Source organism: Opisthorchis viverrini (assembly GCF_000715545.1).
Source record: "Opisthorchis viverrini unplaced genomic scaffold opera_v5_129, whole genome shotgun sequence".
NCBI classification, from domain to species: Eukaryota; Metazoa; Platyhelminthes; class Trematoda; order Opisthorchiida; family Opisthorchiidae; genus Opisthorchis; species Opisthorchis viverrini.
In genome coordinates, this window is record NW_008751783.1 from 858217 (window position 1) to 880969 (window position 22753).

Below are 22753 nucleotides of genomic sequence, written 5' to 3' on the forward strand. Positions count from 1 at the left end.
ATGGTAGGCAGATAAAAATGGGTGAAAGCAATACCTCCAGATAAATCTAGATGCAATATTCGTTGAATTCATCATGACTGTTGAATAAGTTCCTTAAGAAGAGTTTCTAACTCATTCGAGTGTCTGTTAGACTGGATGCAAAGACTCGATTTTGACGGCCGTTTTCAATAAAAAGCCAAGAATGCACAACTGACCACCCATGGAGGATAATAGATCAGATTCATATAAAGAACCCAAAAAAAGCAAGACTAGTCGTTTAGATCAACCTTCAGAATAGCCTCAGAACAATAGTATTTTCGATTATGTTCCCTATTGTAATCTGGGCAGGTAGGAAGGATCGATAATTGCACCCAAAGAACAGGCACAAACAAAAACTGCAGACGATGTTCTGAGCACATCTGTGGTTTTCGTTCAGTCCATCTCCATCAATAAAGCAACACCTGCCAACATGAGGCTTAATGGCTTATGAGAACTCATATAGGAACCTCTTAAAGCTGATGGGAGATATCGGCATTGCTAAATATTCATATCTGTTTGTCTACCAGGTATTCGAAATGGCAGCAGACACTGGCACAATGATATGCACCAGATGTCGTGCAAAAAGCAAAGAGATACACTTACACTTGCTAGCTATCTTCTGCCGACCAAGCTACGTCAGAGTGTTTTGTCATGGCTTCTCCATAACACTTGTAACAGGCAAAATTTGGCAAACTGTCAAGAGGACTGCTGTGCTAATTCTTTGCGATTTATGGGTAGCAAGTCTTCGTCTTGCTCTTCCTATCCACAGACTACGGGTTCTTGATTCGTTCCACCAGTACATCCAACCAAAACACAGCAAGTAATGTGGGATAAACGATGTCAACTTGATTGAATTTTATTGCATTACAGATTGTGTGAACATACCTATGAGCCTTCAGTAGCTCATCCATCTGAGGTTGCCTGCTTCCCAAAACCATCTGGCTGACATCAACATATTTATCCTCTGTTCTCACTAGACTCGACCAATGTTTTAGGGGCATTGATGGTCAAAACTGAAAGCTTCCGTACGTTCTCTGCGGGTAGAAGCAACGTTGCTTATCCATAACGTAGTATGGGCTGTGCAACCTCAAAGTATACTCCTCCCCTCACAGAAGAACTCGCTCACAGTTGTCGGAGTTTGGCAGATTCTAGAGGTCACTCATCTCATTGCAGCCCATCGGAACAACTGCCCAGGTAAACAAAATTATCCACCACATGGACTGGCTTGTATGCAAGCTCAAGGTTTGGGTTGAATCCCACCTACTATCGAAGCAAACTTTACAATTTGCAGGTGTGGAGCGCATGGCAAACTGTGTGACAGAATCAGCTAAGTCACTTCAATGGTTCGCGCCTTCGATGCGCCTGAAGCAAAGTAAGTAATACCGTTCATGTACTCACTGTATGTGTGCGAATGCCCGGAGAGAACTTTGATCACGAGGTTTCAGAAGCAATCAGGAAGGTTTCAGGCAGCATATTGTTAACAAATTTCGATAAAAATGCCATTATGCCAGTGGATGTGGCAAACTCAGGCGGAAGCTTGTTGTATGCTTGCAAGCCCTCAATGGGGTCCGCATGGAGAGCCCTTACAAATAATACAAATCTAGAAGGCGTGTCTTTGATCCCCAAGCACCTCCAAAGTTTTTGGCAACCGACGGAATCGAAATCAGCTTTTAGAGCAAGAAAAACAGTCGTCGTTGGACACTTGAAAGATCGACAATTTCGAAGTTGTCTCAAGGTAAAAATGTGCCCAGTTCATCCTCAACCATGGTAAAACCTAGCTTGATTCTCATCAGTTTGTTTCCAAATTAATCAAATAACTCACGTAAAATAGTCCCACAGAGCAACTTGGGTGCCCTGGATACCAGGTTGATGCAATGAGAGTATTTGCATGACGTACTTTTGGCATTTTTCGGGCCTGGTATCATAGCCTAGTCGCTCCATTCTACTGGTATTCTGTTTCTGTTACAAATCTTGAGCAGTGGGCTCGTCAGAGTGTTCACCATGGCTTCATAACTTTTCAAAAGCGAGGGCTTGGGATCATCCGGGCAGGGTGTCTTATCGCGTCGGTGGAATGATCTCTCTCACTGGATTTATGCTTTTGACGAAGGGCTGATGTCAGTATTGTACTCAGACTTAATGAGTTTTTCCAGGGCTTACTTTGAAGCAGTCAGCGAATGTGCTCTTTAAGGTTTTCATCCTATCGCTCAAGTGGACAATTTTGCGAACGAATTACCATTCCGTCCTGTCTGCAGATTGTCTCGCTAGCACCTATCTTCTTTTGATCGAGCCAGAGGAAATGGAGAGCGGTCACTTTCTGCAACAAAAGCCTCCTCCAGCTCCAGGACCTTCGCAGTCCACCGGTTTCCTCTGTCATATATCCAGTGTCTTAGAGGTCTGCGCCTGCCATCATTGTCGCTAGTTCCTGTCATGGCTCTTCCGGCAACAATATAATTCGCTGATCACGAGGATATTTGGTGTTAATTTAGTAGGGTCGGATGGCGTAGAGAGTTTCAGAAAGTGAAAGCACAGCTTATTTAACCAGCCTCCAATGAAACTTCCACATTGTCTTCCCCACCAGCATGAAAGTGTGTTTCTAATAACTTTCCATTCCGATCATTCCGATACTGTTTGGTTACTGAAACTAATCGAAGTTGATGAATGGAGTGTCTGTGCTCCGGCGTGCTCAATATCAACAGAAAGCGAAGTAATAAACGAGCTCATACAATGGCGTGACCTGAGTCGGTTTGTGTGCTCCAGAAGGAACGATATCCCTTATGCTAGGATTATCGATAGCTGTGATCCAAATGGGTTGATGACTGGCTTGTGGTTCTTGGCCACAAAGTAACTCGACTGGAAATCTCTTACTGACCAGAATCAGACAATATCTAGTACACAGCTGAAGAATCCACAACCCATCTTCTGTATGCTGAGCGTCTACTCTAAACCCACCATCAAAGTGCGCATTTTTTTGGTGTAGTCGCCCAACCTACCAGGAAGAATTACTGACCGCAGCCATCGCGACAGATTTCGATGAACCCCTTCTTTTTCAGTCTGTCGTGGAGTATGCGGATATGAAAAACACACAGCCGCATTAGACTGCGTTGATCTTAATTGAACCAGAACACTGTGCTGCGTAATGGCGAGCGTTTGCTAACTGGATTCCCCACTGAGATTTTTCTATCAGGTTACCTGGAAGCCTGCTTCGAACAATCAGTGAACGTTGTCTTTTTGTGGTATTCTTCATTGCTTTCATCCTTTCACATTTGACTGAATACTTCAACTTGGCATATGTTTCGGTCCTTACGTTTTGGACGATGCACATAAAATGAAAATGCCTACACGTGCAATGAAATCCAAAAATATATTTCGATCAATTCTATCACCAGAAAACATTCTGGACCTTTGCTAAAATATTTCTCCAATCAGTTTACATGTCTTTTCATTTCATCTCCAATATATTCTACCAAGGCGGTCAATACTAGCACATGCACTTTCCAGAACAAATTATATTGGTGCGCATCACCCGGTATCATGTTAAACTGGGTCCTGTATAATGTCTTTCTACATTGATTGATCGGTTGAGTAACGCGTGGACCGTGAAAGTGACCTTCAAGATGGAGAACGCCGCGATGTGGGAGCGTTCTAGCGCCCTTCTTGTAGTAGCCACTAAGCTGGGTGGTTACTCATTAATATCAAACCATATTTTGGCCTCATTACAGAGGCGTCTTACATAGATGGTGCATAGATAGGTCAAATTTTGCCGCACAACTTGAGAGGACCTTTGCAAATTTGTGCAAGCATTGTTCTGAGAACCCGTTTTTCTGGCTACAAATATGGTCCCAATGATTACACCCTCATTAGATCAGCATACGATGAGGCGCTCAATGCAATTCATTCGGCATTATCTGACTCACAGCCACTGGCCTATTTTAAGTGCCGAAATGAATCGGCTCTGACGAGTAGTGGTTTAATGTGTCAGAAAAAAAGCGCCATCATCTTATTGTTCTCCAGTAACAGAGTTGTGTGTCGAGCGGTGTTTCTTCACTGTCTTGCTCAACTGCGCACTCCACAAAAATTCCAATGGCTTTCGCACAGCAAACTACTGTACTGATAAGCTAATAAGGATCAATGCGCTTGCCAGGGAGCCATCTGTCATCGACGTGCCGTTGGCGTGGTTTCCTTTTTGAAAGTAAGTGATTGATACTTTGTTGTACGGCACACACAAAAGTCCGTAATTTATCATTACACGAACACACGTAACAAGTTATGTTGAATACCATTTTAAGTCCCTTATTTGAGGGTGCCATGAAACAATCGTGATTTGCACACGCTTGTCAATGTTGCCCTCCAATCTACGTTTGCGATGCTGCGTGATCTCATGACGAAAGAAGCTAGCGCATGTGGTGGAGATTTACTGGGATCAACCACACAGTAGCCTTCCGGTGACCAAAAACGATTATAAAACCTTTTCCAAAACAGAATGAATGTTTCACCTTTGGAACGTTATCTGCGTATGAATGCACTCCACCCATTTGTAAACATTGGCAGCCGAAACGGAACACAGCATTCCAAGTTTGGAATCACTGTCGCAGGGAGAAAAATGAACTGTCTACAGTTTTCCATAAGATGTGTAGTTGAAATTTCAACGCTAATTTTTTTAACTAGCCCCAAGTAGTTCGATCTATCACGGCTTCTGAGTTGTGATTTGCTTTTGTTTGAGCCCGTGCAGGACATTTACACATTTCTAGTTTGAGATAACTTAGTTCTATAAGTTGAAGTCTATGGGTAATATCAGTTTTCGGAAAAACGCCTGTATTTTTAGGTATCGTGATTAACTTGATGTTTTCATGTCATTTTCAGTTAGATGAACAGCAATTGCGTTGTATTACAGATGGAGGGATAAGATACGTCATCTAATTCGTGTTATTTTTCCTTCTTACATAAAAGTCACGTGAGTAGGGAATAGGTGAGCGAGCGTCAGTTGCGGGGATTCATCTTGTGGGAAATTCGGACATATGTCCGTGTAAATCGAGATCCCGTTACCTTGAAAGATATTCACCGAAACAAAACCTAATATGTACAGCGATCTCAAATAAAACGTCGAACCGTCAATGAAAAAGTTTATATATTTTCGCTCAATCAGTTTAACTAATTTAACAAATTAATCGGAGCTGCTTTGATGAGCACCATCGGTAGTTCCGCAGTTCAGTGACATCAGCGGTCACTTTTGACAACTACCGCTAGTAGTATGGAAGGGGACTAACTGTGTTCTTTGCATCAGTGGAGATCAGGTAAATAAGCTGCCTACAGCGGGATATTCTCTTTTCGGATTCGTCTTTCCGAGGGCAAGCAATTATGTTTCGATCTTTGTGGGAGCCATTTTCCCGTATTGATGGATGCCAGTTCTTACTTTTACCTCTGACCAAGGATTTCTTTTTTCTTTCTACTTTTTTCTACTTTTTTCTTTCTTTTCCTTCTCAAAATCATAATCAGATAGATATTTAACGTCCCAATTGATTGCCCTGTTATACAATCACTATTTCGATTATTCCCATTATACTGAGCTGTGACAAGGCGTACCTAACAATACCCACTCTCTCACTACCTGGAGCATATATTTGTGAGTGTAGTATATGGATCAGCGACGACAAGTAAAAAAGTTAAACTAAGGAACGGGAGTGGTACGAGAACGAACACAGCATAGTTATGGCCCTAAGCACAATTTATCGGTACTTCGCTTCCATCGGGCAACCTTAAGAGAATTTTATATGTGGCGTGTCATTCTGACACACAAGCAGGTATTACCAGTCAGTAATGTTTGATCAAGCGGTCCATTTGGCCGAGATGTCTTCGTCTTGCTTCGACAACCAGTAGCTTCGCTTCCATGAAATACCGTAAAATATATATGGATGGGGACTGAGCACTTTGATGACCAGTAATTTTTTCGGAGGCTAGTTTAGATATTTTGTAAGCAGTGTACGTCTTTATGTTTAAACAATTTGGAGAGTAATCCTAACTTGAATACCTTCGTTGTGAATGAATAGTCCGTATTCCTATTCTTGATAAATGCACTCCCGGGGCACTTTACATTTCACCACCCTTTCTTTAAGGTTAGAGATATCACTAAATCTGTTTGAACTCAGTAATGATGGGAAATTTTACTGAACGCAATCAGAACGCAAAATGGAACCATCTGTGCCCATCTTTGCATATGGGCTTGGCGTAATAGATCATTTCATTAAAGTTGGCATTGTGCTTGCCAAAAATGAAAAAAAATCAGACGAATAATACTGAGACCTGAATCAAGTGTAAGTACTTCCTCGAAAGTTAGAAATGGGGATTCACGTGGGATGATCCGATACACAGAGACACTTTACCAACAAGCTTCGCTGTTTCCTTTCATGTCCCCTGTTTTCCGTTTGCTTTTTGTGCCTCTTCTATACCAAACGTGCTCATTAAATGCTATCTACTGTAAATTAATATTCATAGAATTATTGGTTTCTCAATCAGAACGACTTCAAAATATTTACAGGACGCACAATCGTGTAAAGTGTGATGTAAGTATCCTAACAACTTAAAATTTGTTCCAGAATTAGTATTATTCGGTCATTTCTATATCGAAATAGTCAAGCCGCTTCAAATGAAAACGAATATCCTCGTTACAGAGACAAATAGTATTATTCACATATCAGCGGTAAAATGGTCTGTAACTCGAAATGACCGACCACGTGACACATCCTGCCCACATATCACTTCGTTTTGACAGTCACCCACTGTCTCTTCTGGAGGTAATCGGAGGTAATCATTTGAAATACAGGCAGTCGATGACGTAATTGAAGACAACCAATTGGGAGCACAAAAAATTATTAACTGGAAATATTTTATCTAACTTGCTTGGAATTTTGGATTCTTGTATTCATTTGATGTAATCTACACTGTTACTAGCCTGCTTACCTATATATAAACATATATATATATATAGTGAACTAAAAAGCAAAAAGTGTAAGTGATGACATTCTGCAACTTCCGTCTATGTACCGTTTTACTGAAGCATCAAAATTGAATCCGACTCGTTTCAAAGCCATAGAAAGGCGACCAGAATTGTAGCGGGCGTGTAATGCGGGCCCCCAAAACATCAGTTACCGAACGACATTTTCAAAGCTAATAAAGCCAAAATTTAGTCAACGGTTACATCTTTGGATTTGGCTCAAGAAGTCTGTTTCACCGAAACGGTTTGTGTGTCATCATTCCTACAGATCGCCATTATAATGTAATTTCTGCTTCATCATCATGAACCACACCTTCTTTGGGTTTCATGTTTCATAGCCCCAATTTCGCGAAACAGGTTTGGGAACTTGCACCTATCAATGATTTTACGGTTATCCACAGAAGCTATCCTGAATGCTGTGTCACACCGTACATTTTTACTGCTGTTATCGTCTCACCTACTGCTCAGCACCACTGCTTGATATATATATATATATATATATATATATATATATATCCCTACGGCTGTCTTATCACTAATACTTTGCTTATAGAAGCCGGAAACTTTGTTTACTTGCTTTTATCTTCGGCTGTCAGTGCAGGGTTTTCAGGAATGGAAAGCTTTAGGACAAATGACTGTTCCCTCCAAGTTCACTCTGCCTTGTGTATATTTGGACGACATTTGCGTTGTTTACGTTCTATTCAAAAAAGCTCAGGACCGTTATGCGCGGTCCATAGAGATACAGTATTAAACGGTTAATTGTTCCATCTTAAAAAAACAAGAAGGACAGCACTGAGAAAACCGTGTGCGCTCAAAGTATATTTTATCCTGACTTTCTGGACAAAGAACTACGTGGCTTGTGTTTGTGTACGTGTGTGTGTGTGTGTGTGAACAAACACTATCAGCAAGCTGTACATGCGATTGAATTCACTGCAAGAAACGGAAATCCATGTTAATCTGCACAGACAGCGTAATGGGAAATTGTTTAACAGAAAACGCTATCAACTAGAACTATCTATCCTGCCTGTTATTACGGCCACAAAAAAGTCCGCTTGGCATTATAAGTAGAATATTTCTTATTAGGCCACAACTCGACCTCAATGTAGTTATGGAACGCTAAAAGCATGGTAGAACGACATCCTATAACCCACCCCCCGATAAAATTCCCATAATTTTTTTTAACTTCTGTGAAAGGAAATGTGACCAGAACTAACACACGGCCAGAGAATTTAAAAAGAAACATGTGCTATTAACGGACGGGCACTAATCAGAGAGAAATAAAGTACAAAGTATATTGCACGAATCGCTTGTTGTAGGAAACAACCCTAAGTAGCGTCCACGCTGATGAAAAGGGTCCTTACGCACATCATACCGACAGATGGCTAAGAGAACACAGCTACGTTAAAGGCATCAGGAGTAACAAAATGGAAATCTTGAAATTTTATGCACGTAACTGCAACAAAAAGCCAAGTGAATTGGCGTATACTGATACATCTGATGGCGTTGTTGAACATTCTGAATGCAGCCGTTTTTTAGCAGAACTCAGCCACTTGAGACCTTTCCTCATCATTTAGACTTATTGAATCTGCATAGAGGAACTGGATGCGTGAAACTTTGCTAAACAATCTAGTTCGTACCGCGCGTTTGTCTACCGGTTTGCGCACCTGATGAAATCAAACTCCATCTGACATTGTGTCAGGGTGCTGGCGGAAGTAAAATTGCCTTCTTGTGAGGAGTTGTCTATTCACAATCATAAACCCTGTGGTTTTACGTACCTCGGTAGTTGTACTAGCTCAGAGGAAAGTATGTCTGATGAAGTCAGTGCAAGAGTCTTAAAGCTTGAATCGCGTCTGCTAATTTGCGTCACCTTTGAGGTCATAAAGGCATATCACTGAGTATATTCTTACTTCATTACTCATAAGGTTACTGAAGGTTCTTCGACAGCCCACAACCGGTTTCGCCCTTCTTGGGGCTCATCCGGGAGGCACAGTCCCTGAGTTTCCGTCAACTTTATGTTCTACTTGAAACCAAATTGCACGAACTTGGCGAACTACACTCATTTGCAAATAAATTTAGTTTTGCGAGAGACAAAAACGAGAGAATCAGCTGAGTTCCAGGTGAGTCTCTCACAAAACCAAATTTGTTGGCAAATGGGTCCACTTCGTATGTCACTGAGCCTGAAGGGTCGCGTGTACTAGGCTGCAATATGGACCGTGCTGCTGCACGGGTGCGAAACGTGGCCTCTGCGGACGTGATGTAAACGGTCTTCAGGATTTTTACCACTGATACCTCAAAAGCATTTCCGGTATCTAATGGCGTCAATGGATTAGTAACAAGGTGATTAGAAAACGGATATTTGGTTGTACTGCCGGTATCTCACTCACAGAAGGCATCCCGCACCACAAAATGCTATGGCTCGGTCATGTGACACTCATGCCGACACACCGTACACCGAGATGACTGTTCATACTCGTGACTCCTTCAGAATCGCGCCAACCGTGAGGTGGACAAGGTGTGACTTGGCAGAATGACGTTGGCGGGATTACGAAGAGCTTGAGTCTTATTGTTGTATGCTTTCCAGTATGAAGTCCTCGTGATGCCGCCTGTGATTGGCTGGATACACTGCAAGAAATGGCGGCTGATCGACTTCAGTAACGTTTGTTCTGTCAGTTTCTTTCCAGACTGTCTTAGTGAACGCTTGGATGTGTGGCACAGAATACTTGACACAGGCCAGCACCAGGTCCTCACCCTCACTCATTCTATCCTTCCACTTTTCACTCCAGGGCTCTAAGTATAACTAGGTGAGCTTTGAGTTTGTACGGTAGAGAAGCGTCATTGTCCAATACCGATGTTGTTGCCTCTAGTGATGATACAGATGACTCTTTGATAACAAGCTGACAAACAACCACGAAAGTAAAAAAAACTTTGTTTACAGTTTTCTTGAAAATTCAGCAACCTAAGGCTTCCTTTTGTGATTTCTTGGTCGTTGTTGGAATACCAAACAACGGTTAATAAACAATGTAAAACGAGTCCATAATTTCGAAACCACTCTTCCATCAGATGCAGGGAAGGTGATTTGATCTGCTTAACAGGATTCTACTCGCACGTTTCACTAGCAGTACGCCCAGTCGCACTGGTAGTTGGAATTGTCCGGTAAGTCATCTGTTCTGATGCACAACCTCCTGGTCACTAGGCTTTGGCCTTAGTATTTTACTGAAAGTTCAATGATTTGACCACGTTCAGACGGTTCCTGGGCGCAAACTGTCTGCGTTGTTTGCACAACTGCGAGAAATCCCGAGACCATTAATGACATGCCAAATGGCACTATTCTGTTCTGGAATAAATAGATTGTCGAAACTAGGCATTATTGAGGCCAAGTGCGAGCATTATTTTGCTACATGGTAGCAAGATTCTTTGTTCTTGATAATTTGGAGTGTTGTGGAATCCCTTTGCATCCAAGTTGCCAAAGTTCCGATTCATCTCTAAAGGAACAAATGCCAGTTTGATTGGTACTCATTGCACGCATAACATGATTATTTTGCCAGACAAAGTACCACATGGTACAAACTAGGGCCACCCGAGATCGTACATGCACATTCCCTTGGAATAATGTCATAGTATTCTCAAACGGCAAAATGCTACTCCCTTCGTGCGGCGGATTTTTCTGTAACAATCTCCACTTCGATACAAGCACATATTCCTAATTGCGAACAATCGGCTTTCCCTGCAGGTCTTGTGTATAAGTATATTTTCTTGTTTAGTACAATTTGTACCTGGACTTCGGGCTGACATGAACTTCTGTCAGAGCAACATTGGTTAATAAATTAGGTCTTACTGCATCTGTCGGAATATGGCTGAAAAAATCAATAGATGCGAAGTTTCAATTAGGGCCTTGTAGAGAGGTGATGGTGTGAACAATATCGTGCAGAATTGTGTGCGAAATTTCTCCTTCTGTTTGGTGCTATATAAATGGGAATTAAATGCGTTCATTTTAAGAGTGGGATTCTATTACATATTTGTACCACAGAATGTGTACACTACCCCAAACTTCTCAGCGTTGGGTTCTGCTTCGTTGACCCCTGAGTGGTCTGCATGCATTAATGTAATGGTTTTTGGTTTCGGCTGCTTAGAACGGAACATAAACTTAGGGATGTGCATGGTCACAAATACTCTCTACCTGTGCAACGTTGATACTACTGATGGGGAAGGCATGCGGGTAGTATGTTCTCTTCTTGTAAATTCGCTTTGCGTCTCTTGAAAAGGGGTATCTGTTGCGGAGTTTGTGTAGTCGCTTTGTAGCATTTGCTTGGATTTGAGCAGCAGTCAATGAATATGCAGGAAAGTTCAGGAAGACGCGTTCAAGAGAAGATGGATGTTCAGTTTTTGTAAACATGATGCATATGAGAGTTTTGCTTCCCTGTCCAATAGTCTGTAACTGGTGAGTTGGCATTTTCTAATAAATAACTCCGCAGCAAGTGCATTATTCCTTTCACCCGTAGAAACCACCACAATGAGAAATAAGCTGTTTTTTATTGACTCAGTAATTGCGGTTTGCTCACACCTGTGAGTGTGCCGCAATGTCTGGTTGCCCAAAGTTTGACAACTAGGTGTGCGATGTGGATCAAGTGACTTCTCTTCTGTTATATAAATGCGCTCAAACGACCAAATCGGCCTGGCGATCTCAAACTGATCGTAGATGTTGGGGATACAAGCATTCTATGTGAATCAAAGTGCAACGGTTTAGGACTTTTAACATCTATCTAATGGCTATTCCCACTCCGATACCTGGTGCCAGACTTACCGACAAGAAACGAAATAGCCTTATTGCAACAAGCGAGTGCTTGCGGGTGCAAAAGTTACAACGGCCCCGCTCTATTTAAAGGGCTCCTTCTGACAGTGATTCAGGCTGTCTGATAGGCAATTAGTGAACACCCATCAACATCGATGATGTTTCTATAAACTGCCTGAATGCTGATCACATTCAGTCATGTTTCTGTGGCGTGTCCGAGCCCCCATCGGCTTTTGCCGAATCGATTGAATGATTGACTGGCCTGGATGCTTGCCGGATTTCCTATTGAGATTTTGGTAGTTTAAGGGTTTCAGTAGGTTTTCGCCGTTCTAGGATTATTTTCAGTAATCTGACCTTCCTGATAGCTCTAAAGCTAATATGGAACAAGAGTCAGTCAGCATTCGCCTAAATTGATTGAGCAGTTATGACAAAGCAGGTGAAGTAGCTCACTCAATGTTCTCTCGATGGAAAGGTCTCATTATTTTGTCCTGTGGATCTATTGTTTTCAAATGTTTTTCTTCTGATGTCATTTACCTAGATCGTGCGCATGTAAAATATAAAAAAGCTTTTGATGGAAACGTCACCTGTCGACTAAAAATAGCGCTACTATGTATCTGATGAAATGTAGATGGTTTGACAAATGCGTTTGAATCAGATTGCATAAGTAAAGTGAAAATTTGGGGAAAACGGAAATCGACGACATAAGGCCTACACAACACTTTTTTTGCAAAACACTCCTAGGGAACAAAAAAATTCCCCCTTAACCATGTGATTTGTTTTTTAAAGTTCCGGCTGCTATAAAGCTCATTCTGCACCTATTGTGAATCGTTTAGCTACGTTCAGCAATGTGCCGTTTTTATTATGACTTATTCCTCAATTTTGACGCTAAAATTCACATGCGAAGCTGTCAACATTTTAACTGGTTCGTGGTGAAATGATTTCCCCGTTGTTACTGCTTGGGTTCAAAGCACAACTTCCCCTTACCTTTTCTGACCGGTATTTGCTTGGTTCGAGCGTGAAGTGACGTAGGTTATCTGCTTCTTGCCCGAATCCTTCGACAGCAAGAGAAGTATGTGGAAAAATATATTCCATTGCAAATTGTGGTCTTTTGAAAGTTTGTCCATGGAAATCTTTAATGAAGAGAAAACACTCTGTTGAAGATTTGTGAAGTTCGAGTTACGAAAATAGTTTTCCCAGGCATCGTTAGGATAGATGTTCCAGGGAGTGTGGAGCTATTTCAATAAAATTTCATAAGAACGTAGCTTCACATAGCTGATGCTCAACTAGTGCCCTACCGCCCTGGGTATAAAGTTTATGCAAGTCCAATCAGTTGTCACTCTAGGGTGCCCAGCGAGCGCTGCTAGAGTAGTATTCGCACGTAGCCTCGAATACCAGGTGACTTGAATTTAAATATGGGAATATGCTCAGAAGATGCACTGTTTCTAAGATCCAGTCATGGTAAAGCTAGCCTTTGTGAGAACTCGTCACTTAAGTTGCTTGAAAGATATGTGTATGCTTCACAGTATTGTGTAATGTAAGATCTCAGAGATACAACATGTTATTTTTGGCCTCACTATTTCCAGTACTGTATGACATCCATTTAAATAAAGTCATGTGAGAACCACCACGAAAAATAGCCCTCAGAAGACCTACCCATGTGTTACATGATAGTCGAACTCCGTTTTGTGAAAGCCTTCTAAGTATGGATCAAGCAATATGGTCTTTCAGACATTCCTTCTTGTGCAACAATTTTAGCGAGTCCAAGAGACAAAAAATGCATAGTCCTCATTGAGGTGAGTTATTTTTTATCTCAATAGGTTTGCGTATTCCCACAGAGCGCAAACCACTGACATAACAGATAGGGTTCAAACCGAAACTCGGGAGAGATGCATTTGGGCGGGAGTCAGATTCAGATTTCAAAGGATCCAGAATGAGATTGAAGTCGGCTAAAATACCTATTCTTTTTATTTTTCATCCTGTTTGGCTTCCAGGGGTCATGAAGCAGATGACGCCGGTCGTAAGCGATTTCAAAAGCAAACTTCCTCAATAACAAAGAATACCATCAGCTCTAACTTCATGAAGATACCCTATGTTATCATGAACAACTGAAGGGCTGCTCAACATAAACAGATTACGTATTCATAGTACAGGCAGTATAACCGTTAACACTAAGCCAGAGTATATTTTTCGGATTATTGGCTTCATGCGATTATGCACCTTGCAATAATCAACACTGATGCCTCGGTGATTACTTTTGTCAATTGGACATTGTGCATAACCTCTAGCCCATTGTTTTCGTGCAAATTGTTTCTGTTGTTTCAGTAAACCAATCGAATGAAACCCGTATGATTTGAGATTTTCGGTTGACTGCAAACCTAAACCCGTTTCATCATCTCAACATTTTTAGGCCCAAATGAACCTGGTCGTTGGTCATTCCCGTTTCAATCTTACTCTCATTCCACTGCAATGCTCGTACAGTTCCATTGAATAATCTTTATCGCCGATGTCCCAACTTATGGACGGTAATTTGAAGGCATTTCTCATCACATGCCTCCCATGGGGTTAAGCGAAATGATTTATGCCTCATTTCACATGTAAATTTATCTTCAAATAGTGTTTCGAAAAGGATCTGCTAACTTAATCACTGAGCAAACGGTGTTACTAGTTTTTTTTCGCTCGACCAGTGAGTTGGCGGAGTAAGCAATCAGTAGATAAACATCTTCTAGAGTGAATGCTTGAATGGTAATACTTTCGAACGATATTTAGGAGATGCGGTTAACGTGTGTTTCGCAGTTTTGATGTGAAAATGTATGTCAGCGCGAAATTGAGCGATGTTTTCTTCTGACTAGTGAGTAGGTGCAATCATGCGATGCGTTGCTACTTAGACCTGAATACAAAATTCACGGCGGAATGCCGTTCAGATGTATGATCGCTATGGTTAAATGTGTCGTCACCGTGACCAAGATCGAGGTCATTTAATATCTCTGACACTGTTCTAGCCTGGCCCATTCAGCAGTGAAATATACAGGAATCTCTGACTTGAATATGCATCTACTAAGGCTATTTCGTTCAAATTTACAACCTAATGGAAACTGTTTAATTCCAAATAATACTTTAGGTTCATCGAGATAGTTGAAATTATCGGAGGTTACAGCGGATCCACCCACTACTTTATGATACCAAAACCATAAAATTTTAGTTTCCAGTAAATGCTTATGTCGTATTTTCCCGACAACTACCGTAAGATAAACGTTGTGAGTGCAAACTCTAGTCGACAAATACATGGAAAATCCTAGCTTCAGAATTGTTGTCTGCGTGGGCGTCGATCAAATATGCGGAAATGTCGGTTTCTCCCTTTAATATGCCCCCTTCGCATGAGTCTCATGAGACTATTTTAAAAATGAACCTTTCAAGAAGACATTCCCACTCACATTCGAGATAGTTTTGCGAAGCATTTTCTCGTCCCAGAAGAGACCAAAATCCCAAGCTCTCCCATATAAAAAAGTCAAGTTTCCCCAAGGAGTCTATGTGGTTTGACTGAACGAGCCGTTAACACAGCCACCTCCTTCAAAAGTAGGCACATCCAAAAAGAGAGTACAGCGCTGGAAGTTTCAGATGAAAGCATTTTGGATGGTGTGAATTTTGTTGCCTTCATTGACCAGGCTTTACTGACTTTTTTGGTGGGACAGTGGATTTCTTATTTTCACCTCATCATTCTTACGTGAACAATGTACCAAGCACCATTTTGTATCAACAGTGGTTTACAAAGAACACCATACAAAGCACACCTTAAGCGTCTGGTGTTCAAACCTGTTGCATATCAGTAACCCAATAAGTGACTCCTCCAAACAGAGTACTTGCCCAAGGAAAATAGATGATTTCACTTCCTGGAAGGCACCATTTGTTGTAGGATTTCTACCAGAGACCATTATAAATTAATTGGTCGGTGCTGAAATCACGCTTATTGACTGATGTTTGTTATGGAGAGGTCTAAATATGTCACACATCGTTTAGTGATTTATTGCTAGTATACAGCACTCATTTTATGGTGAATAACTGAGGATTTCATTTTTTAAACACTGTTAAAGACCGGAAAGCGCATTGAAATCCACTTTCATACTAGCTAGTTATCCGAACAAAGGCAAGGTAATAACGCCGCTCCTCGAACGTCTCATCTCATTCATCGAATACTTTTGACGACAAAAGCAGTTGGCGTTAGTCTCTTGTGAGTTCAGTGAGAGGATGGACACTTGATATGGAAAAAACTGTTGGAAGGTATTAGCTCTGGTGATTACCCACAGACGATCTTTAGAATTGGGACAATATTGTCACATACAGGACGATCATCTGAAAAGGTCGACCAAAATTGATTTTCCTCTAAGCCCTGACTCTTCTCGAGATACCAACTCACATGGTGAACCCAAAGCAGTTCCTCTGTATTTCATGATAGCTCTTACTGCCGAAATACACTTGATAGGTCAAGTTGTTTTTTTGACATTCGGTCTATCTCGATTCAAATATCTTTGGGGGCTTCAATGTTTAATCTTAAACTAGGTTATTTATGGTTGAAGCGAAGCCACAATCGTTCAGCACGATTATATCGGCTAATCGCAGCTTTATTCGACTGCTTCAGGTCAATGGACGGAATAACTAACATAAGGTGGTAGTACTTGCCTAGGTGAGTGAACGAGTTCGGACTCAAATTAGAGTCTATGGCACAATTCCTTCGTACGTTTGTACAGCATTGGCCTCCTAAAGAAGTTTGCGTGGCCTTTACTATGATGCTAGATTCTGTGACTGGAGATGTTTGTTGCATTACAGATTATATGAAATTCAATCAAAATAGTGCTGCATTATCTAGAGTATATTGCTTTACTACTGTTGGCATTACATTCCTTTTGGTCGTAGAGTCCATAGGGGACATTCCATCCAACCTATGTTCAAATGGTTTTGCCGCTCCGCTTGAGTAGTATCTGTCAAGCGGGGCTACTGTTTGTGTAGCGTACAATAAACTAACGCAGCTCTGTGGTATAAATGGTACTCTCAAATGTATACATAGAGTAAAAGTGCGTGAGCATCCGCAAGGGAGCAGCTTATAGCCTGAACTTGTGGCTACCTGACGCGGACAGATATTATGCACCTGACCGTGAGTAGGAAGACTGAGAGGTCGGATACAGGTCAAACAGTACAGATGGGGAAATTTCATCATTATTGTTACCTGCGAAGAAGTAAGTGTGTGCACTGATTTTAGCGATAAAGGTACGGTTTATTTTCGGTTGATTGGAATCCATGTCAGGTGCATGTAACCGAATGTATCTGGGCTATAATTATTGAACACCAAATTTTTCAAAAAACTCACCACCCCGTTCACAGCAAAAGGACTTAGCAATTGTAGGCTGAGTATTTTGAGAACGAAAATTGGTGAAGCAATCTAAATTTTAACCGCTTTATCTTGATTAGTTATCGAAAAATTTTCAAGTTGGACCTGGGGTTAAATGGATATATTACGGATAGAAAAACAATATTTTTTGAATGTCTCGACAGATATTCTTACTTAGAAACACTGTGGAAATCAATCAACTTCCAGTCTGGATTTCAAAAATGAAGATGGATTCTACATCCCGGAAAAAACGAAAAAAACATATATTGTTCATTAGTTTCTCTTATGGTAACAAACTCTCCTGTGTTATTTTTTCCAAGCAATGCTTTTTTCAGCACGTGCCTACAATGCAGACAAACGTGATTAGACCATGATTTTCTGAGATGCTTTGTTCCAGCTCGGGTATCTCAGTGTTGTTATTCACGTAAAGTAGCACGCGATACACAGTATTAGCTGATTGGTCTAAAATTAACACTCGCACGGACTTGGTTTTTATCAGGTGACGTAGTTTAAGCGACTTTTCAGCTTTCGTCACAGTTCACTGTATTATCTTCACCCACAACCACAAGAAAGGAATTAGTTCTTTCAAACTGTTCTATTTAGTCGAAATAAATGTGCCTGTTTCACACATATTACGCCTCACAACATGTAGCCGTATGACAGTTATACGGGTTGATTGTGTCCATGAATCATTGGACGGCAAACAGGTCTCCACGTTATCGTGACCATCAAGCCACTTTCATGCACCGGAGGCTGTCATAATTCACCAGATTTACTCTGGGACTGAATTGTTCACTCTAATGAAGTTCAATCATGCAGTTTCTACGATGCCATACCAACCTGTTTTTGGTTTTCATTATTATTTGATGCACTTTTCAGTGAATTAGGAAATGGAGTCCGTGTTTTGGGTGTGCTGGACAATGCATTTGAGTAAAGGTACATCGTGATGTCGAGTTTCTACAGAACTCCCTTCTTAATTGGTATGACAACTACGGATGCGCCGGCAGTGATTCGTCTGGGGTTGTCACTCGGCCTTTTCTACATCAGACATACAACGACGCAGGTTGTAAATGTCATAGAAACCAAATCACTGGTTCTGTTCTTGAGAAATTTGAGAATCAAAAACAGGGTATCACGGAGAATTTACCGAGCGACGGGGTGATTACCGTATCTGCACAAGGAGATGTTAGCAAGGAAATGTCGGATACTGGGTAAGAGCCCATATGAAATCCTTGTAGATGGCTGCACTTCTACTTTTCACTTCAGATTGCAAATCAGTAACGACATATTTACCCACATAACTGGGATCGGGAACACGCTGCTATCTACCAATTGAAGACGCGCTGGAAGAAAAAGCTGGGACCAATTGGGCTCACTACAATCCATTCCGGCTACCGAATAAGTCAGTTTCCAAGGAAGAAACTTCTTACCGAAATACGTGGCCTGCTGCGCCCAGCCTGAGCCTCGGTACTTGAGATATTCGCATAGAGAATTTGAGTGAGGGATGGCATACTAGTTGTCCTTTACGTGGTTGCCGATCTGTTCCCCGAGCCTGTTGATGACGTTGGAAAGCTTGTTTGAACAGATCGAGCAAACACTCACGTTGTAAACCACCAGTAAACGCATTCAAACTACTAGGTTTTCGACACCGCCAAAATTTGACATGGTGTGAAAATCACTAATGTAGACTCACTGCGAATGATGACAATATGTGGCTCTTTCAGCTTCAAAGATTTGTTTTACCTGCGGAATAAAATCACAATTTTCGACTGCTTTTTACACACAGCTTGGCGTAGTTCTTTACACATTTTGGTATCCTTCGCCTTTGTGGTCCAATCGATGCTGGTTTACAACAGCGATGTGTATAGATTTGTTGCTTATACATATTCGACAGTACCGATAGCACAACCTTCTTTTTGCATACATTAGTCTTCCTAGTGAAAAACTCATCATAGAATTTGTGTGCAAACAATAAAGATTGACATGAAAGCATCAGGTTTATACACAAATGTTGACTGCGTGGTACAGCGCACGTGAATTTCACGGTTTTTTATCGCTTTTAATATCTGGTGGCGCCACATGAATCTGACTACCCGCTGAATGCATGAACAAAACTTTCACGGATTACGCATTTGCGGAGTTTTTTTTACTACATTAGGGGAAATCAAAGCGCGCAAGATTTTTCCACTGGCAGTGTTGTGAAATATAGATGACACTCGACAAATAATATTAATTCCTCCAGGTTTTTTGCACATGCCTCAGACGTGGATGTTTTGTTAAACTTTTACGACGGTTCTGACTTTCGCGGAAGTTGTTAAATCATACGAATACCATAGGTATCATGAAAACTTCGGAAACTGTGGCTTTTACCCCCTCTACTTGAGTTGCAGATTCATAGCTGTCTACTCCTATACAACGCTTATTCCGTTGGGCTATCTTGGCATAATGAGTGGAATTACTCAGTGAGTATCCAACTTCTCCCCAAGTTTGAAACCAATCATTCAGTTCCATACCGCAACCATGTGATGTATGTTTGTGAAATCTGTTATGCAATAGGCTGCATGTACTAATGTGCACATCATTACGACGTGTTCCCTCCATTGGACCGATATCTGTCGTCTTTTCCGGTTTGAATGTGTTCGGACAACGCTCCAAGTAGACTACACCAAAAGGTTTCAGCTGGTAGAATACAGATCCGACATATAAACCACTGATTCATCGTTGCCCGTCGAAAGCGTGTGCGTCCAAGGTATGTTTAGCGCCTACTGTCATTGAAAAAGTTTAGAAAAACAAAGCCGCAATTTCTCACCATGGTCCTTTCCGGTAACACTTCAGATGCACAAATTTAGCCTCGTTATGCACAAGGCCAGTCAGTACAGTACTTGCCCACTCTGGTTGCTTGCACTCAATGACATCACACAGCCTAACACTGTTTTCCCACTGATCTTCAAGACATTGACGGGCTAAATTGGGGAAGACTTTGGATGACTTTGTTGAGTCGTGCCCGGGAGATACAATTATGCTAGGGCTGTATAGAGTTTTGGATGCCATCGTACGTCAGCAAAGCAAGATTTTCAGTGTGTGCTGTCCCTCTGATATGACTAGCGACCAATTGCTTTTTATAAAACAAAATAATGAAACTCAGTCTTGTCTATGACTGGACCTTTTTTGGGCAGGATGGGTAGCTTTTCAGAATTTGGAAAGTGGAGAATATAGAGATCCCACTTGGTGCTGATTGTTCAGCTACTTTGAAGATCCTCGACATCAAACAATGCGTCCATGTTTTATTTTCTTACTCTAACAAATTCATAATCAGGTTTCCAAAACGTACAATAGGATAATAGGATTAGAATAAAAGTAATGTGATAATAAAGAGGATACAATACAAGCGGAATGTAAGACCAATTTTTTTGTCGCTAGGATTTGTTAGCATGTGGTGTAATTCCAGTTTAGTTAGTTTCCTGGTCCGAAATTATATTAGTAGTGAGAATCTTTGCTTTGGAGAGATCAGCTGGAAAGACCACACAAAAGAATTTTTCTGAGAACAGGTCAGTCAAAGCCAATATACAAGCAGATTCAGCACATTTTATAAGCAGATTGACTACAATTCATGGTAGACCCCTCAATTTGGGAGTCTTGCATTTGATTCATTGCTCGAGCTGCGATTCCAGTTTGGTGGAAAGGAAAACCAATTTCAGAAATCTTGAGCTGAGGAGTCCGAGAGCACTTTGCGTGAGCGGAAAGGCAGGCTTTTAACAAACTCGAACTTCCTGTCTCCTGTTTTCCAAACGGGGGGTGCACAGACACAGCTACAGAGGACTGTTCTCTCCCTCACACGCGAGTATTGGAACTTCACACATGATTACCCGCGTCTCCGCCTGACGGGTAAGTTACTGAGTTACTGATTCCTTTGTAGGACACTGATTGCGGATAATATGCACGTCTGGACCACCCAGACTATTATATAAGATGCTGGCTAGCGAAAATAAGGTCGGCCGGCTGGAATAAGCGCGCCCATTAAGACATATATTTTCACTCATTCACTCATATGTGTATTTGCAATGCAAGTTTCAAGTTCTAAGCGGCTGTTCAGTGTAAACGGGCGCAATTCGCTTGCCTTTTTAGTAAATGGGCAAGCATGGATGGTACTAATGGGTTAAGTTAAGTGCGATATTGCAAGCATATATCGGACACCGTACAAGCCAAGTCATGCGATATCCCTTATAGCGGAGCACAAATCGAAATTACATGAAGGTAAAGGATTCCTGGATGCATTTCGGCCGTGACACTTGTAACTAAAACTTCATTGATCAACACTTTCCGCTGCGTTAGCTAGGGTTTAGACGGCTCTTTTAAACAAAATCCACTGGTAATTTCCTTTTGGTTAACGCGCAGCAACAAGTAATCGACTCAAGTTGATGACTACTTAAAACTAGCGGATTGTTCAACTATGTTGGCCACCCAGCAAAACGAGCCTTCCGGAGCATGTCGTTGGTCAATTTAAAACCGTCGTGTAAATTCAAAGTTGGTTTGAGTATACATTCAAGCCGGTGATGTCAACTTATGGCAAGCAAGTTAGAGACGAACGGTTTCGCACTGCAATCTTCAAATGCCTCAAAAACATGTTGATCATGATGATCACATTTCTTGCTCTTATACGTCTGAAAATTTTAACAAGCTAATAGTGATTTCATAGTCCTGTGAATGATAATCCGATAAAATGAGCAGGGCAGCAAGGACACGGAGGCTTCGGGATAAACTCGTTTAACGCAGTCTCCTCCTCTACAAGCGAGTAGAACAGCAAGTTGCATAATATAGCGATAGATAAATATATCAAAATAATAATATCAAAATAATAATAAAATAATAATAAAATAATACATCATTCCGGGACAAGTCAGCCAATCAATAAAACCAAAATAGTCTTCGATATCGATGGCTACTGGCTAACATCTGTCCATACATATAACTGAAATAGCAATTAAATCCCGACTTGTTGTTCTGAACCGTTTGCGGTACCTGTGTAAGATTCGATCCTTGTGTGTTGTATTCTGTAAGCAGAAAATCATACCGGAAAAACTTAGTCTTATTACGGCTACCTGGATTCAGCTCTGACTGAGACGTACTTTTGTGATTAACTCGAAAATGTCGACTGCCAACTTCGTGCACTTATAGACAAAAATATTCAAACAGCCTTGGCCATCAAGGATCGAGATTGGTTGGGTTGTTCTACCAGCATTTGATGAATTGTCGATTTATTTTCATACAGTTCTAAGCATATCCTTATGATGCCACACAAATGAGATGATTTCCAAGATGCCAAGTTCTTTGGCATGTGTTCACAACCAGCACGCGGTAGATTTAGATGCAGAAAACAGGCCGAAAAAGCAGGAGGGTACAACGGTGGTCATTCTATTTCATGGTTATTCATTCTAGCGGCTCCCACACAAGTAAAGCCCGGATTTCACTACACTGTAATGAACAGAGCTGGCTTTCAAATGCAAACTTACAGAAGTAAGCCTTAATTGAAAATTGCTGAATGCCCTTATTCAATCGATATATATATATATATATATAT

At 41.3% G+C, this 22753-nt stretch overlaps 1 protein-coding gene across 1 annotated transcript in view; it reads left to right on the forward strand.

Annotated features, from left to right (window-relative positions):
* The window catches only part of T265_06255 (hypothetical protein), a gene marked incomplete at both ends in the record, with an annotated part of 55024 nt that overhangs the window by 18351 nt on the left and 13920 nt on the right, over positions 1-22753 (forward strand). Inside the window, one exon of the mRNA XM_009171465.1 lies at positions 1192-1390. Coding sequence (XP_009169729.1) covers positions 1192-1390 — 199 coding nt within the window. The remainder of the gene's footprint in view (positions 1-1191; positions 1391-22753) is intronic.